Source organism: Solea senegalensis, linkage group LG2, assembly GCF_019176455.1.
Source record: "Solea senegalensis isolate Sse05_10M linkage group LG2, IFAPA_SoseM_1, whole genome shotgun sequence".
Lineage (NCBI taxonomy): Eukaryota > Metazoa > Chordata > Actinopteri > Pleuronectiformes > Soleidae > Solea > Solea senegalensis.
This window is the reverse complement of record NC_058022.1, coordinates 5,421-26,150: the sequence shown is the minus strand read 5'-3', so window position 1 is coordinate 26,150 and position 20,730 is coordinate 5,421. Positions and strand designations below refer to the sequence as shown.

General features: G+C 38.4%; 1 protein-coding gene across 3 annotated transcripts in view; it reads left to right on the top strand.

Moving 5' to 3' along the window:
* The window catches only part of LOC122764346 (rho guanine nucleotide exchange factor 7-like), a 30,946-nt gene extending 10,616 nt beyond the window's left edge, over positions 1 to 20,330 (top strand). For 2 of the 3 annotated variants that reach the window (XM_044018544.1, XM_044018550.1), the window contains exons 4-22: positions 336 to 454; positions 1,692 to 1,896; positions 6,345 to 6,436; positions 8,575 to 8,669; positions 8,936 to 9,031; positions 10,941 to 11,063; positions 11,148 to 11,286; positions 11,845 to 11,904; positions 13,469 to 13,615; positions 14,833 to 14,919; positions 15,007 to 15,085; positions 15,890 to 16,026; positions 16,192 to 16,410; positions 16,524 to 16,617; positions 17,627 to 17,716; positions 18,095 to 18,253; positions 19,244 to 19,340; positions 19,456 to 19,510; positions 19,946 to 20,330. In XM_044018544.1, the coding sequence (XP_043874479.1) occupies positions 336 to 454; positions 1,692 to 1,896; positions 6,345 to 6,436; positions 8,575 to 8,669; positions 8,936 to 9,031; positions 10,941 to 11,063; positions 11,148 to 11,286; positions 11,845 to 11,904; positions 13,469 to 13,615; positions 14,833 to 14,919; positions 15,007 to 15,085; positions 15,890 to 16,026; positions 16,192 to 16,410; positions 16,524 to 16,617; positions 17,627 to 17,716; positions 18,095 to 18,253; positions 19,244 to 19,340; positions 19,456 to 19,510; positions 19,946 to 20,068 (2,216 nt within the window). In that variant the 3' untranslated portion in view covers positions 20,069 to 20,330. The remainder of the gene's footprint in view (positions 1 to 335; positions 455 to 1,691; positions 1,897 to 6,344; positions 6,437 to 8,574; positions 8,670 to 8,935; positions 9,032 to 10,940; positions 11,064 to 11,147; positions 11,287 to 11,844; positions 11,905 to 13,468; positions 13,616 to 14,832; positions 14,920 to 15,006; positions 15,086 to 15,889; positions 16,027 to 16,191; positions 16,411 to 16,523; positions 16,618 to 17,626; positions 17,717 to 18,094; positions 18,254 to 19,243; positions 19,341 to 19,455; positions 19,511 to 19,945) is intronic. The other variant, XM_044018546.1, reaches the window with a different exon arrangement.
* The last annotated feature ends 400 nt before the right edge of the window (positions 20,331 to 20,730 follow it).

Here is a 20,730-nt window from a genome sequence, read left to right as displayed (position 1 = left end):
GTGTGTGGCCCTGCGATGGACTGGCGAACTGTCCAGGGTGTACCCCGCCTATCGCCCGATGTAGCTGAGATTGGCATAGCAACCCCCGAGCCCTCTGGTGGAGGATAAAGTGGTAGATGATGACTGACTGACTATTAATGTATAAATTAAATACATGAAACTAGTAAAAAAAACAACTAAATAAAGGTTTATTAAGTTAACAGCATGTTCACATTCAAAATGTCTGAACTTGCATATCCTACCTATCATTAAAAAATGGCAATAATCAGCCCTATTTTTAGTCATACTAGACTGTTACTTGAATGTTTTAAAACATTTTGTACTTGTGTATGTAGGTGTCCCCGGAGACATTGTGTGCCTGCCACACTCCTCAACCTTGAGGATCAAGTCATTTGACGCTCTGAACACTCAGACTCGTTCCTCCAAACTACTGCAGCCTCAGTATCGCAGCCTGGTGAGTTACCATGACAATGACAATAACATTTTAACATACTTGGTGGGTGGAGTGGCTCAGTGGTTAAGACCCTACCTTGTGTACCAAAGACATCATGGTCGCAAGTTCAATTCCACCCCTGGCTAATTGTACTTGATTCCATTGTAAGTCGCTTTGGATAAAAGCGTCTGCTAAATGACATGTAATGTAACATTATTGTATTAATCTTCAATTGAAACATGGAATATCGATTCACAAAAGTCTTTGGCTGATCTTTTAATATGTTAATTTTCTTTATCCTTTGCACAAAGTGGCACAACTGTCATGTCACACAATATGTGACTGTGATAGCCTTGTGTGACAGTGAGCTGTTTGTTCGTCTGCAGATTTGATTAGCAGCTAATGGGTAGCTGCTAACATTTCAAAAGAAGAGGTAATGTGACGTAAAAGAGGGTCCCTCTTTGTCTGGGGCCCCAGGGACCATAGAGACAGCTCTGAGGGCTCCCAAATCACTGGTGTCACTGGTACAACACAAATCTAGCTGATACTTGTGGTGTGTATGGGCCCTTAATGGTCTATTTCCACAAGTTAGCATCTTTGGAGATATATTTATATTCACATGAATATAAATATATGCTATTGAGTTTATTTATTAACCATTGATTTTAATTTATGACATTTAAAATTACATTTGCCAAAAGTGTTTTTTTATTCACCTCTCAATGCAGTCTTTAAACACAAAGTATTCCACTTCTGCCACTAGCAGTTTCTCAATCACAGCAAGAACAAAATACCAAGTTTGATGACATTAATAAGCAATGTGGGATCATAGGAATTGTTGTTTTGTGTCTTGTTGAGTTCTCCTGTGGCTTTGCACTTTATGGGAAGAATTTTAGTGGCAGAATGTGCATGAAATGCACACTTTAAAATGCAAAAACAAAAGAACAACACACTATGTAATAATAATAATAATTAATTTCATATACTGATGTGTCATAGTGGGTTTTTCCTGGAAGTTAAAGCAGAGACAGTAAAGAGGACCAAATTGGTCTGTTACTTTTTATAGAAATACATATTTCTATGGAATCAAACAGTTTTGGAAACATTTTGACAAAGTACACTACACAACAAAATATATATCATCAGTCTTGTCATTTTTTAAAATACTTTTTAATGCATAAAAAAATCACATCTTTAATTCTACCAAAAGAAAACTTAAGCCTATAGCTGAGTGCTTCCTGTTTTCCTCAACATCAAGGACATGTCAGAGGGCAGTGGGTGTGGCCACGTGCTGGTCAAGGCACGCTTTCCCTTCCAGCAGACCAATGAGGACGAGCTCTCCTTCTCCAAGGGCGACATCATCAGTGTGAGCAGACAGGAGGAGGGGGGCTGGTGGGAAGGCTCGCTTGAAGGCAGGACAGGGTGGTTCCCCAGTAACTATGTACGAGAGCTGAAAGGAAATGGTGGGTGAAGCTCTTATTGCTGCATGTCGTTCATTTTCCGTTAATCAATCATTTATCAGAGCAGTATAGAAAAGAATGATAATGTAATCTGTAATTTAGTATATTTAATACCCAGATCTGACTTTGCAAACACTTTTAAAACATGCATTATGTTATAACACCTTCTAATTTGGGTTGCAAAGGCGTGCGAAATTCCTGGAAAATTTCAAGAAACGTTCCATGAGAACTTTGACACAGGAATTTTGGAAATATTCCAAATTGTAAACTTTCCATGGGACTATATGAGAATTAATGGGAAGGGGTACCCCAGAGCAAGGTATCCCCATTGTTCATTATTAATTGGACACTCTAAATTGACCCCAGTAGTTTACATCAGGAAGGTAATCCGGCGTAATTATCTTTGACAAATTATGTGTGCGGTTCATAGACAGGGAGAAGCCGAGAGCCAAAAAACGTTTGTTTTGTCATAAGCAGACAAACATGCAAAATGATACAATAAAAAAAAACCTGATGCATATTCGAATGGAATGGAATATTTTACACAGCATTTGGAAATTTTCCACCCCTTTGCAACCCAAGTGTATAGGATTGTCCCAAAGCAATCATACAGAATAACTACACACACATATGCTTTTGTGGGTCTCACTGAACTGACTGACCATGAAGAAAAGTTATATCTGCATCTGCTGTGAGATCCTTGAAACACAGTGTAACCAAGCACACATTTGTTTTTATATTTTATGTTTGATTTTTAAACTTTAATAAGCATAACCTGCACTTGGTGGTCAGAAACATCACAGATAGGATACATCTTTTTTATTAATAAAAAATAATAGGAAAGATGTAGCTCCCCATTGTGGCACATTACAAAAAAATAAATCACAAGGACTTGAAGTTGGTGAGTTAAACAGGATTTCATTAATGTTTATCTCCATTCACGATTATTGGAGGGGTATCTATAAGGACGGATATTTAAGCATCTGTTGCAAGATGCAATATTAAGGTGTGACACTTTCTCTCCAGAAATTGAAAATAAAATAAAGTGATACGTCAGTTATTACATTATGGGCTCAGTTATTACATTATCAAAGGATTTTTTTAATGCAAGGCCAATAACGTAATAACCAGCCAATGACGTAATAAGTTATTACTTTATTGGCAAAAAGTTATTACGTTATTGGCTGAACAACTTTATATCATTATTGGCAATTTATTACGTTATTGGTTTTATTACATTTAAATTATTATGCTATTGGCCGTTATTACATATTGGCCATTATTACGTTATGGGTTGCTACACGCCTCTAAGTCAGAACCCGCTGCGGATCTTTGGTTGGCCCCAGATAGAGCAGATCCCCTCATGACAGGGTTGGGGCCGGTCCGCATGTTTGTGGAGAACCTGGTGCTAAATTACCTGCAGGCGACCTGATTCTGGGTCTGGGTCACGTGCGTAGCAGAGCAGCTTCCTCACTGTGATCTATTGAAAGTCAGCCCTCGATCCAATCTTTTGTAAAAAAAATGTTTTGAAGGGGTGACGCTAGCTCACCAATGTGTCCATGTTGCTCCTGACGGCTGAGCTGGCAGCGTATGAATGAGTGCTGCACATAGATGCCCTGTATGAAAGTATGAGTGAATGGGTGAATGGCAAAACTGTAGTGTAAAGCAGCTTTGAGTGGTCATTAAGACTAGAAAAGTGCTATATAAATACAAACCATTTACCATGCAGCATGGATGTAAATGTTTTATGGATGTAAAGGCTTGTGAGAGTCATTTCCCTTTGCTTGATTGTGTTGATGTGGGGGTAGGGTGGGGGTGTGAGGGGAGGAAGCTGCACATGCACACAATGACAGGAAGGTCCGGAGTTGCAGTGTGTGTAGAGGGAACTTCCTGACTTGAAGTTTGCAACTGGAAACAAGGACCGTGATAAGAGCAATACTGAGGAAAACAACCATTCGTGGGTTGTTTGATTTGTGAGATAACACTGAGTTTCATTGGATGTTCAGTAAACTTGTCATGTTTGCTTAATGACACAAATTGAAAAATAGTTCAGTATATCACAGAAAAGCTTTTATTTTACATTATATACCATACACCATCATAATTACACAGAATTCAGTGGCTCTTAGCTAGGGCTGGGCAGTATATGGAAATTATATTATATCATGACATGAGTCAAGATATGGTCTTATATTTTTGATATCGTCATATTGTGATAAGGTATCTGTGATTACTATTCCTCATTTTAAAGGCTGTTGCATTGATAATCATCATATTCTATAAATTTATACATTTGCGAAATATTGTATATATTTATTTAAAGGTACATTGATTGCTGAAGTTGCATGTTACATGTTGCAGGTGAATATCCTTCACCCTTCCAAGCATGTAGGATAACCCATGGCAGCCTTCAGTTAGCATAAAAACTCATAAGGTGCTTCATTTGTCCGAAACATGGTGGTTCAACATGGCAGCCTCCCACCCCTGAGGTACGGTAAATATAAAGTGCTCATTCTTGGGTAATTATATTAAAAATACATACATTCATACACACAATACATTCAGGTGCACTGTCCTGCTGTAAAATACATTTTGGAACTTAAATTTGCTTTTTGTCTGCTCAGCAGTGGACTATTTTTAGTCATATTATCCAACAAGATGTCTTAGGTCCTGTGATTTTGGTTTTTAACTGTTCCCAAAGTAGCTCACAAAACAGTATCAAGGCCATCGTACAAAATACATTTATCTCTCTTTTTTCCTGGTTGGTTTATTGAATTTTCAGTGACACATAAAATAAAACAGATCAAATCTGTACATAGTATGTACATGTCGGTCACCAGATACTAAATGAAATAAGATAAAAACATTCTCATCATACAAAAATAATGAATAAACAACATTCCAAACCCACCAAAAGTGCACACATACCAAAGATAAACTAGTAAGTATTTAATTTAAGCAGTTACTGAGGGATGGCTACAGACACCAAATCCTTTGACATGTGATAATGCATGATCCCCAGATATTATTAAATTTACCAAGTGAGCCATTCAGCATACACTTTATCTATTACATCTTAGCTAAATAAAGTATCCTTTTCCTTTCCTTGATCCACGAGTAGTGAGAGGGGGGAACAAGATACTTCCATCTAAGTAAAATCAGCAGTGGTTCTCAATTATCTTCTGTCATGCCCCCCCTAGAGGACAGAAATTGCCCCCTCCCCCTCCCCCCCCGATTTAAAGGTGACATCGAATGCTTGTATCACACATATACTGAATTTCAGCACTACGAGTGCCCACAGACACTTTATAGTGACACGACTCAGAATGGATCCAGGACAGCACAATAGTCAGTCCATAGTAGGGTGTCACTGATGGGAAAAGGAGTTTGGCAAGCTGGGCTCCAACTAGAGCTGCACATAGCTCCAAACGAGGAACAGAGTGTTGTTTTCTGGGTGCAACTCAGGAGTGTGCCAAGATGAAGGAGGTGTGAAGCTCACCATCTACAGACAGGAACCACAGATATGCCACCGCACCATAAGCAAGCTCTGAAGTATCAAAGAAAACATGCAATTCCACTGAGCTATTCTCAGTTGCTGGGGTGGAGTAGCACCTGGTCATGTAGAAAGGTGGGAGATGTTGAAGCTCACTAACCCACTTATGCCACTGCTGTAGTAGTTCATCCCAGCCTCTCGTTTTCCTTCAGAGTGATTATTGTGTTGTGATTGGCAGAATATAGCCTAGGAGTCATATTGTGATACTAGATTTCTGTAGATGTTGCACATTCTGGGGTCCTGAGGTGAAACTGGGTGGCACCTGTAGCTTAACATGTCAGATGGACAGCTATGGATCTGCCTTGTTATAGGTTAACCACAGTTCACATCCTTCTGATCTTGCTTCCTGTGGAAGTTTTGCTAATTAAATAAATAAAATAAATCTTGCTGATTTTAAACCCACCTGCAGCTAGAAGTTGTGTGTCTACTAGTATTTTAGCTTGGGCTGGTGTGGTGAGAGAGTGCATGCAGTTGTCGACATGAAATGAGTGTAGGACAGCGTCCAGGACTTTTTCCCTCTTTGTGGTATAAGTGGTGCAATGTTGATAGAAATCTTATTTTTTCCAGATTTTCTCTTGATTTAAGAAGTTATCTTTGTGGTTATGATAAGGGCTGCATCATTTAATTGATTATTATTATTGTAAATTAATTTTATAATTGATTTATTGGTTTGAATGTTTCTTAATAATTAAGTTTCCTTATTTATTGATTTATCAATTATGAAAAACGTTAGTTGCATCCCTAGTTATAATTATTGAAAAATAGCTCTTAAACAACTCAAACAATTGTAAACCTCCTCTCCAGAAGCCAAACTGTACAGATTAAGTCATTGTTTTCTGCTTGTTTTCTCCATTTCTAGCCTATGATCTTTAACCTGTCCATCTTCCTCTGTTTCCAGATAAGACATTAGAAAAGCCAAAGACTGGAACACTAAAGAGTCCACCCAAAGGATTTGACAACACTATCATCAGTAAGACCTACTACAATGTGGTAAGAATTAGAATCCTTAAAAACAGTGTATGTTGCTCAGTTTAGTTTAGACTCTGTATTTTTGAAGATGTTATGACTCACAGTAATTCCTGTTGTGTGATGCTTTATATAAGATTGCTAGCTGATTTAATACATACAAAAAATTAAACTATGCACACATTTCTGAAAAATTTTAAGTTGCTGTTTTAATTCAAAATTCCATGTTTCACTCAAATAGTTAAACTAAATAGTTGTTGGTACCTTTTTGTTTTCTTAGTATTGCACATGTAAAATTACTGTTTGCGTACTATATGTGTACAACTTAAAATAGTTGCATTTTCATGTTGTACTGTGAAAACCTGCCTACATTTCACCAAAACAAGACAAAGAAAACTTATTTCCAAACAATTTGCAAGAGAATTGTTTAGTTCTGACAAAGTAGTAACTATTTTTAAGGGGTATCCAGAATAACTTTTGTTTTTCCTCCCCGGTGCTCCCTGGTTATTTTTGAGGGAATGCAAAAAGTATTGCAAGGGAACGCAAACTATTGCGGGGAACACAAAATATTGTGAGGAAAGCAAAATATTGTGAGGGGATGCAAAAGTTTGGTCTAAATATATTTCTCACCCCATGACCCTAACTGGGCTATGTACTTTTTAGTTTGTGTTTAGAGATTTTAAGATTTGAGCCACTGCATGCATTATCTATGTGTGTGTTTCTGTGTGTGAGAGAGAGAGCTGGGGGTAGAGAGTGCAGCAGATGTAATGTAGGTTAGTGCTTCCATTTCACTGGTTTCTGGGGCACTCTTGCCTCAGGGTTTGGCTGCTGCTGCTAGTGTGTGTGTGTGTGTGTGTGTGTACCTGTATTTGTCACATCTCTAGGACCATATCATACAACACTTACCTTGTCAGGACCAGTAGACCTCATGGTGACCAAAACCTGGTCCTAATGCAGCAGAACCTCATTTCTTAAGTTTAACGTTAAGCTATGAATTAGGTTAAGGTTATGGTTAGTGATTAACTGGCTCTTGTTAAATTTAAGTATAAGGCTTTATTAAGGCTGTTCAAATGATTTAAAGTCATTGTGAGTTCTTAAAAGGATAGCTGTGCAAACCTGTGTGTATTTTAATAATGCAACAAGCAGCGCAGTCTCTTCAGACAGTCCATTTTTGGTTGAAGTACCTGAGTGTCTCTTACACATACACACACATACACACACACACACACACACACACACACACACACACACACACACACACACACACACTGCCTAATGTCAATGTTGTTCCCAGACAGAAATGACAAATTTAAAAATAGAAAAATTCCCCTCACTCAAACCTAAACTGTCTTCTGCAACAGCAGCAGCATGTGTCTTATCTAAAATACTGCAATTCACAAATTAGCACAAACCTTGTACCCCGACATGGATTCCAAGATGGCTGCCACCATACAAACACTGCTACTTTTATCGTTAATATCACTTCTGTTTTATTTGTTTTCACAGTAAATCAGTACTGTTTACATTTTAGCTGTAGATGTGTTGCTACACTGTTTGTGTACGCCAAATACCATATAGAGCATTGTAACAGCTAGCCCAAAAAACATCTGCATTTCCAACTTCTCAACTGGAACACGGTGAACTTGGGGTTGACGTCACTCTCAGTTCGGACATATGATGTAAATGGAACACAGCAATGATCTGTGTCTTTTAACCTATTAACAAAAATACATACTTTCACTGACAAAAATAGTGCATGGAATTAATCTGACCTGACTGGATATTGTCGTGCCCCTTCTAATTTCTCAATTTTCAATAACAGTAACTGTGGGAAATTCAAATTGACATTTCCCAGATTGCAATGATCAAGAGTCCAAAATTCAAAAACATTCAGCTTACAGATATTAAAGAGAGAAAATCCTCATATAGAAATGATAACAGTTCTACTTTCAACCATCTTTCCCTCACAGAATCTTCCTATAAATTCACATTTTAATTTAACTTCCTACGCAGGAAGTTATTGGTAAACATGGCCTCGTAAAATAAAGTGTTACTGATATTTGTTGTGAGAATTGGGACACAGACACTCATATACTTGCTCTGTTAGCCCTCATTCTGTGTGTGTGTGTGTGTGTGTGTGTGTGGTGCAATGTCTCCACCAGGTGCTACAGAACATCCTGGAAGCAGAGAGTGAATATTCCAGGGAGCTGCAGAGTCTTCTTGGTGCATACTTGCGCTCACTTCACCCCACAGACAGGTTGCTTTGTCTTTACACTTCTCATTGATTTATTCAGCAGAGTTGGGTTTCATGGCTTATGCTTCACACTACTCACACTTTCATCGAATATTTCTCATCTATAAGATACAACAGTCTGTTGTGTGAATGAGTCACTGTTAGTATTTTAAGGAAGGCAGTACACAATTATTTTATCATCTGACCTGATACACACATCAATCAGGATACTATTTAATCTTTTAAATTATTAATGACACTAATTTGCATTTGTCTTCCTCCCTTTGCAGACTCAGCAGTGAGGACATCAGTCACATTCAAGGAAATCTGGAGGAGATCTCAACCTTCCAGCAGATATTGGTGCAGTCTTTAGAGGAGCACACAAAGTCAGTTTACCCTTCTCTTGTCTTATGATGTGTGACTGAGCAACTTTTTATGGACCAAATCATTGATGACTTACTGTAAAAGTACACATTTTTTTTACCTTTATTCTGCATTTGTATTGTTATTATTATGTAACATCCAGTTACACAAAATGTGTAACACAAAATGTGTAACTGGATGCCCGGTGTGGCAGGGAGGATACTAGCGAGAGGTCATGTGACACTGAATCCTGCTCACTGCTGCATCATATTCAGGGAATGTGTGGAGTTGTCAGTGCGTGTTATATTAATGTTGTCGGAACACTGCTAACCTGTCACCTACGCATTTTTGTTTTAGACCTGGTGGCTGTGCCAAAATGAGCAATTGATTTCGTAACCTCATTTTTTTGCATATACTATGGAGCCTATTTAGCCATCATTGTCAAGCCCTGACTAACGACATCACTTCACTTCACCTATTATCACCTTGCAGTGATAAGAATTGTGTTTTCCTCATTCTGTTTCAAACTGACACAAATTATCCCACAAATATCTTAATAAAATGAACCTAGACACAAAAATCAGATTTTACCATCTGGCTCAACCACACCTTAATTTGCCTGGTTCTTATTCTTAACTATTCTCTTAACTAAATTCAGTTGCAAATCAATACAAATTAACACAAGCAAAAGCGTTTTTCTGTTAGTTTGTTAATGTTAGTTTTTTCCGGATACATATATCTATACTATGTGTATGGCAGATTTACTGTGAAACAAATAAAACAGAAGTGCTATTAACAGTAAAAGGAGCCGTGTTTGCAGTGAGGTGATGTCACTCCCAACTCTTCTGAGATTCGATGTAAATGGAACACAGTAAAACTCAACTTTCATCAGTCGTTGGAGGAAGAGTTGGATCAGTGCGTCAACACTCTCAGTAGAATCATTGTGTTGTTGAGCTGTCATCATATTGAAACCAGAAGATTTATGAAGCTGTAAGATACTGTAAGTGTTCTTGCAATCTATTTAGCTAATTAAATTGTGAAAACTTTTGCATGATTTAACATTTCTGACTATATTTTACTGCCAAATCTGCAACACCTGCAAAACAAATATTCCCTTTGGGGACTGTAGTGACTTGTTTTTAACAACACCACTGAGGGGCTGCTATACTGGTACTTGATGGTAGTTGACGTGTCGTCTTCCGGGTCCAATGAATGAATGAAACACATGAGCGTTGTATGCAAGTCATCAAACATTTATTTACGATTTGCCTCTTAACAAACAAGCGACCTCCGCCCAAACTGTGCAGACACTATCATAAACTCTATACCTTAATACAAATGCCAAACAAATGGCTCACATGTTTGCAATTCCACAAATGGCAACAACGTTCAAAAACTGTGTGCTTCCCCCAGTAAGCAGCACACGGGTGATAACCTGCTATTCTATTTAGTCATTTTCTGCACCTCACAGTACTGTGCGCCACCTACTGTGGCTTCCAGGTATTACATAAACAAACAGATAAGCCAAATAAATGGCTCTAACAGGGACAATAAACTGAACTAAACTGGTATAATTTTGATAGGTAGGTAAACCAGCCATTTCCAAGAGATATATTTGAGAAGTCAATCACAACTTCGAAATATAAATCTTAAGCAAAGGTTTGGAAATAATTCAGCACATTTATTCAGCAACAAAAAAAAATCCTTACCCATTCTCTGGGAACTACTGGTCTATCCTGTACTGTATCCTGACACTTTTTCACTTCACTCCTTGAGGGGTCAACACAGCGGATCATCTCCATCTTGCCTATCCCTTATATTACACTGACTGTCTCCGTGTCCTCCTTCACAACATCCACAACAACCATCTCTTTGGTCTTCCACACGCGTGACACTTGTTAAGTGTAATAACACCATGTCATTTGTGTGTAGACTGCCAGAGAGCCAGCAGAGGATAGGGGGCTTTTTCTTGAGTCTGATGCCGCAGATGAAGCTCATCTATGTGGCTTACTGCTCCAACCACCCATCTGCTGTCAATGTACTCACACAACACAGGTACATGATGAAATGCAAAAGAAAATACACATTGTGTGTTTGTTGTGAATAGTGATAATAGAGTATATTTTTTTTCGGTCACAGTGAGGTGCTCGGGGAGTACATGGAGTCAAAGGGAGCGTCAAACCCAGGGATCCTGACTCTGACCACGAGTCTGAGTAAACCCTTCACCAGACTGGAGAGATACCCATCACTTCTAACTGAACTGGATAGACACATGGAGGTCAGCTTAAATCTGTCTAATTATTATTTTACACTAGTGCTTCACCAGCCCACCAGCATCAGTATTTGGCCCAGCAAATGATTTTAAATAAATGATTTGCAATAATGTGAACTGATCAATCTCAAAGAGATCCTGTTTTTTTGAATTGACAATTGACCTTTGTTTTGGTTGAAAAATAAAGACTATTAAGATTAAAAGAATGCTGTTGTAATACAGTAGATAGCCAATTTCGGAGAGTAACTTGTATGAAGTGACTGTGGTAGTAGTTGCGGCAATGAGCATTTTACTCCACCACCTTAGCAGAAAACATGTGTTAGAGTACCAAGAATGTATGCATTTACATTCACACACACACACAAAACACTCTCTGACCATTCGACCACACACTCAACTGAGCACTCATGCATAAAAAATACCATTGTATACTGTGAAAACGTTTACATTTTTGGTCATACAGTTCCACCCAGCACTATCTTACACTAATAAGTAAAGCCGGCAGTGAAAAATGTGTTTGCTTTTGTTTCCATGTTATATTTATTTCTGGTGTGTCTTTCTCAGGACCAACACCCTGACAGCTCTGATCTTCATGCTTCCATAGTGGCCTTCAAAAACCTTGCAGTAAGAGACATAAACACACACACACATACACCATGGACAGGTTGAAAAAATGAACTGTGGTTACAGAAAGTATACCGGTATAGATCCTCCCTTCCTCCAAAAACAAAACATGCGAAATTGGGAATGAGGTTAATTGGACACTATATATTAACTGGAGTGGATGGTTGTTCATCTCTATATGTTGTCCCTGTGATGGACTGGAGACCTGTCCAGGGTGTGACCCCGCCTTTCGCCCAATGCCAGCTCCCTCACGACCCTCGTGTGGAGGATAAAACAGTAGTGCATAAATGAATGAATGAAACGTTTCACATTTTATGAAGACATTAATATTAGGGGTGTCAAATTATCGCGTTAATTGCGATTAATTAATTACAGTCATATTTAGCGCGTTATGTTTTTTTAATCATGGCTGCATCTGTTCAAGTTTGTTAAAACAAATGACTTTATAAAGCGACTTTTTTGTTATATATCAATCTTTATCTCAAAACTTTAATGAAATAATCATAACTTTGTCAAAAATCATTTGGTATGTTTATGTAGGATCAGACACTCTACAGTCACCATCACATTTAACATTGTTCTGTCCCATTGACAATTATTCAGGATTATTCAGCTGCAACATGCAACTTCACCAATAAATGTGGCAATATTACACACTGTACCTTTAACAGATCAGGATGATTTTTTTTTTCCATGGGAAAGTTGAGTTATTTTAGAAATATTCCAAACTGGAAATTTTCCCTGGGAATTAGGGAATGAATGAGAATGAATTGGACAATTTGGATAATTTAAAGGAACTGTGTTATATCCAACTTTAAAAATATTTTTGTCATAAGTAGATATGCATGCAAAAGAATACATTTAAAAATGTGACACAGTTTCATTTGTGAGTAGAACTTTATCATTCATTGTTCTTTCATTGAACAACAAAAACATGAATGGTGAGTAAAATAATCCATTCTCCCCATGTCACGGGCTCAAAAGTGTAGCTTCACCAGTTCAAGTTTCTAGAAATCATCTGTGATATCATGTGATAGAGGAATGCACAGTGCATATAGGGCGTTTGGCCTCAGTAGCCCTTCAGTAAGTAGTATGCTATGTGCCTATGGTTGAGGAATAGCATTGATATTCAACTGTATTTGAAAACAAATCTGATTGTTTTATTCAAGATTATGTCAAAAAATATAATATATTTTATACAAGACTGGATAAACTGGACATTTTCAGGTTTCAAGGTTGGGAACTTCTCAACCTTGAAACCTGAAAATGTCCAGTTTATTCCTGTTAATCATCATGGAAAGTTTGCAATTTTGCAAATATACATCATTTTGAAACCCCATGTTCGATGGCACTAGTTATATGCAGGTAAAGTTTTATACAGATCCGATGTAGGTGTGTAAAACACAAGTGACAAAGTGTTGCCTTGGGGGAGGTCTGCGCTCACTTGCTTTTTTGTTTGAATATAAAACATTTTACATTACATGAACATGAAACTGAGGGAATGACTCATCTTCATGATTTGATTTTGTTCCATGTGTGCCTTTTTATGCGTGTGTGTGTCCAGGCTCAGTGTCTGGAGGTGAGAAAGAAGAAGGACCTGGAGTTGCATATTTTAACAGAGCCAATCCGAAACTGGGAAGGGGATGACATCAAAAGTCTTGGGCCTGTTCTGCACATGTCCCAGGCAACAGTGCACACACAGAACTGTCAGGTACCATCAGAATCTCTCTAAATGACTTATATGGAATAAATGTAATTTTTTAGAACTCACATCTTGTTTGAAATGGACTGCCAGATATACTTGAGAAATACTAGTTTAGTTATTTTACCTGAGGCTATTACATACATGTTACATGTTAGACTAGTGCAGGACATGTATGCCAACTGTGAGACAGCGGTGAGGTGTGCTGTAGGTATGACAGAGAAGTTCAAGGTGGAGGTGGGACTACATCAGGGTTCGGCTCTGAGTCCCTTCTTGTTTGCGGTGGTGATGGACAGACTGACAGATGAAGTTAGACAGGAATCTCCATGGACTATGATGTTTGCAGATGACATTGTGATCTGTGGTGAGAGCAGAGACCAGGTGGAGGAAAAGCTCGAGAGGTGGAGATGTGCTCTAGAAAGGAGAGGAATGAAGGTTAGACGCAGCAAGACAGAATATATATGTGTGAATGAGAGGAATCCAAGTGGAACCATGAGGCTACAGGAAGTGGAGATAAAGAAGGTGGAGGATTTTAAGTATTTAGGGTCAACAGTCCAGAGCAGTGGAGATTGTGGAAAAGAGGTGAAGAAACGTGTTCAAGCTGGTTGGAATGGGTGGAGAAAACTGTCAGGGGTAATGTGTGATAAAAGAGTATCAGCCAGAATGAAAGGAAAGACATACAAGACAGTGGTGAGACCAACTATGCTGTATGGTCTAGAGACAGTGGCACTGAGGAAAAGACAGGAAGCAGAGCTGGAGGTAGCAGAGATGAAGATGTTGAGGTTCTCTTTGGGAGTGACGAAGATGGATAGGATCAGGAATGAGTCAATCAGAGGAACAGCACATGTTAAATCTTTTGGAGGTAAGATCAGAGAGGCCAGAATGAGATGGTTTGGTCATGTACAGAGGTGGGATAGTGAGTATATTGGTAGAAGGATGCTGGGGTTGGAACTGCCAGGCAGGAGGTCTAGAGGAAGACCAAAGAGAAGGTATTTGGATGTAATGAAAGAGGACATGAACTTAGTTGGTGTGAGAGAGGCGGATACAGAGAACAGGGTGAGATGGAGGAGGTTGATTCGCTTGTGGCGACCCCTGAAGGGAGCAGACGAAAGGAAAAGAAGAAGAAGTTTTTATGCAGTAAAATCCAGAGCCAATAAAGTGACTTTGTAATAGGGAATAGTTTATGACCCAAAAAAAGAGTTCACAAAAGCTGTTTTGCCTTTCAGGAGTCAAACGAACGCTACCTCATCCTCTTCCCTCATACACTGCTCATGTTATCTGCCAGCCTGCGAATGAGTGGATTCATCTATCAGGTACATTTTCTCTGTATGCTCCTCGACGCATCACAAACCCCAGTCCACTGACTAATGCTGTGTTTATGCTCTGTGTATCTCTGAAAGGGGAGGATGCCACTGACAGGGATGCTCATCTCCAGAATAGAGGATGGAGAAAACCTGAGGAATGCTTTTGAAATATCTGGTCAGTCTCTTTCTCTGTAACTCACTGAACAGACATTACTGGTGTGAACTCATTTATAAAATCCCACTAGTGTTTAGCATTTTTCCATCTTATACTGCACTGCCAAGGAACCAAGAAGAATTTGTTCTCACTTAAAACGCCTACTGTACTTAATAAGACCCTTGATTCATAAAACTTAGAAAAAACATAAAAAAAAAGAAAAAAAGAGAATATATAGATTATGGCACATAAAAATAATATCTGAAAAACACTTTCAGATATAGTAACATAACCCTCAATAACTTCAGAATTATTGCTTATTATTAGTAAATAAGGAAGTTGTTGTATTTGAATCTCAATATGCTTTGCTTAGTATGGACTTTATAAGGTGGTAGTATCACAAGAATAAGAAAAGGAGGCAACATTAGATTAGGGAACATGTGTTGGTTATTGAGGGAAAACTCTTAGTTAATGGCTTACTGGTTGTATAATAAGGCCATGCAGAATAAGGCATTAATAAGCAACAAGCAAAATAATAATCACCAATTATGAGCCAATATCTTAATAATTTGCATACTAAAAAGCAACTAATTAATGGTGAATATGTGTTCCCTAATCTAAAATGTTACAGAAAAATCAAATATATTAGTCCAACAGATTTTTGACATTGAAAACGACTCCACATAAAATGAAATATCACACTAGTCTAGCTTACTCCTACCATTTCTATGTTTTGATTAAATAAATTGTGGGAAATGTAGGAAGCCATTACCTCATGTCATGTTAACATATTTGGCTGTGTGTGTGTATATGTTTTGTTTGCAGGTGGACAGTGTGAGCGGATGCAGGTGGCGTGCAACACTCAGCACGATCTACAGGACTGGCTCGACCTTCTCACCAAACAGACACACACTCCAGCTACACACAGACACTCACACAAGCCCCAGTCCATCTATCACACAGTAAGTCAGTTTAGTCAGCTCATCCACTGTTTCACTAGTTCCCACACACTGGGTCATGGGAGATATTTTCTTCGGTCTCTAAAGAAATCTGCAGAATTTCCTCAACCGTTTATTTTAGATGTATGTGTGTGATGTATCTCCTCTCCTCTCCTCCCCTCCTCCCAGCTTCCCATTCAACCGGTCAGTCCAACTAGACACTCTGAGTCTCGTGGAGGGAGCAGTGGACACAGTTTCACTCTTCCTCACCTCTCCTCCTATGGGACGTTACACAGTGGTCTGATGTGGGGGTCTCTGGAGCCACCGAGTACCCCCAAACAATGGAGCCTGAGCTGCCTCCGCCCTGCGCCTCCTCTGCGACCCTCTGCTGCTCTCTGCTACAAGGAGGTACTTGATATCACATTAAAATTACACAATGAAAAAAAGTTGAGAAAGGCATCCTGTTAACTGAAAGAAGAACTGAATCTCTAATAAAAACATAATTGTACTTTATTTAATAGGATATGAGTAAAAGTCCCAAGAACATGAAAAAGCTGCTCCCAAAGAGGAAGCCAGAGAGAAAACCTTCAGAGGAGGACCTCACTGCCAGAAAGAGTAAGTACTGTATATTGAAGTCACCCTGACCATGTTCCATTTGAGAAGTTGGAAAAAAACATGGACACAAGTGGGCAAGCCATTATCAGCAATACCGGTCGATAACAGCACTCTACACAAACAGCATACCAACATTTCTACAGTTTAAAATGAAACAGTACTATGTGTACAACAGTTTTACTGCGAAACAAATATGACAGAAGTGCTGTTAACGGTAAAAGTAGCAGTGTTTTATGGTGGCAGCCTGTGTGCTGCATTCATTGCTGTCACGAAAATCATAAACCTCGCTTCCAAACAGAAACACTAGGCCAATCACTTAACAGTTTCTACTTATTATCACCACTTATTTGTACACATTATACATCTATTTCTAAAATGTTTACACTGTATTTTCAATTTACAAACTACAAACAAAACACAAACAAAAATCCCACTATATATTATAAATTCATCCTATTTTATTGTGTTTCTTAAAAAAATAACCATGACAGAACTGCTAACAGGTTCGGGTGGGGTGTCCATGCTCATGTGCAGAATCACACAGATTGACTAGTAGATTACCAATTTTAACCATTGGGCAGCCTTGGTCCAGTGGAAAGGGAACTTGACTTGTAACTGGAGGGTTGCTGATTTCAGACCCCACCAGGTCAAAGGGCTGCATGGATGGATTTATTGGATAAAATGTATACATGTAAAATACAAATATAAATCATCACTGAGAATAACTCATACTGTATATGAACTATGAACACTTATTTCCAATGTGGTCCTCAGGAAAGACACATAGCAGCAGGCAATAACAAAGAAATAGAAAATACTACTGTTGAGAATATCACTGCTAAAAATTAAAATTTAAAAAATTAAAAATGAAGGCATTTAAATACACCTCCATTACTTGCTGCTTCACACACTAATGGTTACAGGTAGATGTTGTGCTGTGCTGAACTGAGCTCCATGTTTCTGTTGTGGAACTACGTCTATGTCCCTTTGTCCTGTCCTTGTCCCTCAGGTATGGCAGCTTTGGAGGAGGACGCTCAGATACTGAAGGTGATTGAAGCCTACTGTACCAGCGCCAAGACACGGCAGACTCTTAACTCCAGTGAGTTGACACATCATGGGTCATAACACAGCATGAACACTGCCACCTACTGATTGTTACTGCTAACACTGCGTTTCTTCTCTTCTCTAATCATGTTTTCTCTCTCCTGTTTTTTGTCTTCCTTTCATTCCTCTGCTTTCCTCATCCTCCATTCATTGTTTTTCCATTAACCACTTTATTCTTATGATCAATTTTATTTTAATGATGCCCATTTTTCACTCTTTAATGTAACACAAACATTTATTTAATTTGGGTTGGTCTGGCCTAAATTCCTTATTTATGTTTTTATTGTTTTCTTTACTCAATATGGTTTGTCCTCCCCCGTCCCCCCCCCAACATTCAATTTGGTTTTGGTTCCATCTACCACTTATGGCACAGCTTGGCAGGGGACTGACCTCATGCACAACCATGTGCTCGGTGACACCAGCCTCACCATTGCTGGGCTACCCGGCAACCTGCCATGTTCTGACCAATCAGAGGACTCGGATTATGACAGTATCTGGACCAGCCATAGTTACAGGACTGCCTCGTTTTCTCGTAAGATATTGGTGTCAAACCAGAGACACATTGGCGAAAAAAACTAGCTCCTGAGTAGAGATTCAGTACATGTTTACTAGCCCGAACCTTTCACCTGCTGTCTGTGTTTCTTTGTGTCTGCTTTTCCAATCGCATAGCATGAGCAAGCATATGCCTCCTTTTACTGTGTAGTGTGTTTAAAGGTGGGTGTGAGTCAGTGCATGCAAACCAAACATAAAGATCAAGTAACTTAACGAAAGCTGCAGTCTGGAACCTTTGATGTTGTTGTTAATGTTATTATTCTGCCTCTGTTTGGTCTTAGTGAGCAGACATTGTGTAACATTATTTGTATACTCCGTCCTTTATCTGAAAATATGCTCTGTCAATCAATAATATCAGACCTGACCAAGAGAGAGTTTATGTGTATACAGCTGCAGCACAAAGGCAGATGGGGACAAAAGGCCCATATTCCATCTAAGGACCAGGTTTTTTGATTAGTAGAATTCACTTCAGAAACTTTGCGTGAAGAACTTCTGTGTTTTCAGCAGAGCTGCAACTAGCAATTATTTTAATAATTGATTCATCTGTTGATTTCTCAATTAATTAAATTTAATTAAAATTGTTAGAAAGTGTTGACCAGTGTTTTTCAAATCTGAAAATAGGGATGTCCCCAAATCAAATTCCTTTGTTAAATGGAGCAAATAAACCAGAGAATATTCACTCAAATATATCAACAGATTTGTGTGTGCAATTAGATCTAATCAGAGTCGTGTGGAGCTGAATGTAACAGACATTTGTTTATACTGTAAGATGCACTCTACAGCGTTAACTCTATGCTGTTTTGTTGGGCTACAGCTCACTGTTATATTAATTACTGACAACACAATAATCTGTATTATTGTGTTTTCTCTGTAATGTCATCCTCCTTATATATATTTTTTTATTTTTTGTATGTTTGGTGGTCATTTTGTATGTGAGGCATATGCTAATGTTGTTGCTAATGTCAATCAGGCTCCAGCAGGAAGGATGTTCACATGTTGTTCCCAGAGGAGGAGAAGATTATTGTGGAGGAAACCAGGAGCAACGGACAAACTGTAGTGGAGGAGAGGTACACACACACACACACACACACATACTGTACAGTCCCTTTAAGTGCTGTACATGCCTGAACTATAGTTAGGATAAGATTAAATACACATCACACTGCTGCTGTGTCCCTACAGGAGTTTAGTGGACACTGTGTACAGCCTCAAGGACGAAGTCCAGGAACTCAAACAGGTGAGTCACATTAATTACTAACATACATTACTAACATTCTCCATATTATCCATTTCCAGTCAAATGAAGAACCTAACATTATTTACAGTGTTAATTAGATGGTGTAATGGTGACTGATAGAGTTATCTCTCATGAGTGAAAACAAATAAATCAAATAAAATAACCTTTGAAATCTAGGTAGAAAGACAGGTTTGTAGTAAGAGGAAGAATGATGAAGGAAAATATAATTAGCCAGTGTTTCTCAAAAAATGTAGAACATTTAATGTTCTACATAGGACTCACTTTTTAAAGATGGCTTTAAAAAGTTTGCTACAACATCAGTCTTGACGAGAGCAAATATATGTATAATGTAACATAAAACGTATAATGTAAAATACATCTGTATTCATTTTGAATTGGTAAACTGGTAAATAAAATAAAATGTTTTCTTTACAGGACAACAAGAGGATGACGAGGACGTTGGAGGAGGAGCAGCGGGCGAGGAAAGAGCTGGAGAGGGTTGTCAGAAGAGTTCTCAAGAACATGAATGACCCCATCTGGGATGAGACAAACCTCTGAAATGAAAAACACCACGGACAAATCCAGTTTGATTTGATTTGATTCTTTTAAATGACCAAATCTATGAAACGTTGTCCCAATGCTTCACCAGCTATTCAACACCTGTGCACTAAACTTTGGACCAAGAGAAAGACAGATTCCATCCCATCTGAGTGTAAAGCTGTGAAGCCAAATCAGCCGGTAGGTATAGTGACGTCACTTCCTATCTTGCTCTCTTCCTCTTTTCTTTTAGCTTTTAGAGCACTGACAAAAAACAACAGCAATCTTTTATTTCTTTCACATTCATCCTTATATATAAATGCACATTTATTTCAGGCTTACTCAGATATGCCTTTAGTTATTGTAACCTTTATATACTGATAAGAACTAACAAAATATGAAGTAGCCTTTTTTGTTATATCAAAGTTATTTAAGCTCATCCTAAAATAGCCAGCACTTGTGACCTCGTGTTTTTTACAGGATGAGATGAAAATTCTAAGTGTGACATGGACTAATGTGATTTATTGGTAGCTAGATAATAGTTCTCTATCTTGTAGTTGTCAAAGTGAAACAGAAGAGGGATATTCTCAGGAATAAACATCCATTTAAATTTTCCTCCAGATTGAAACATTTAAAAGTCACATAATGCAAGAAGCTGTGGTGAAGTCTGGTGAGAAAAGAAA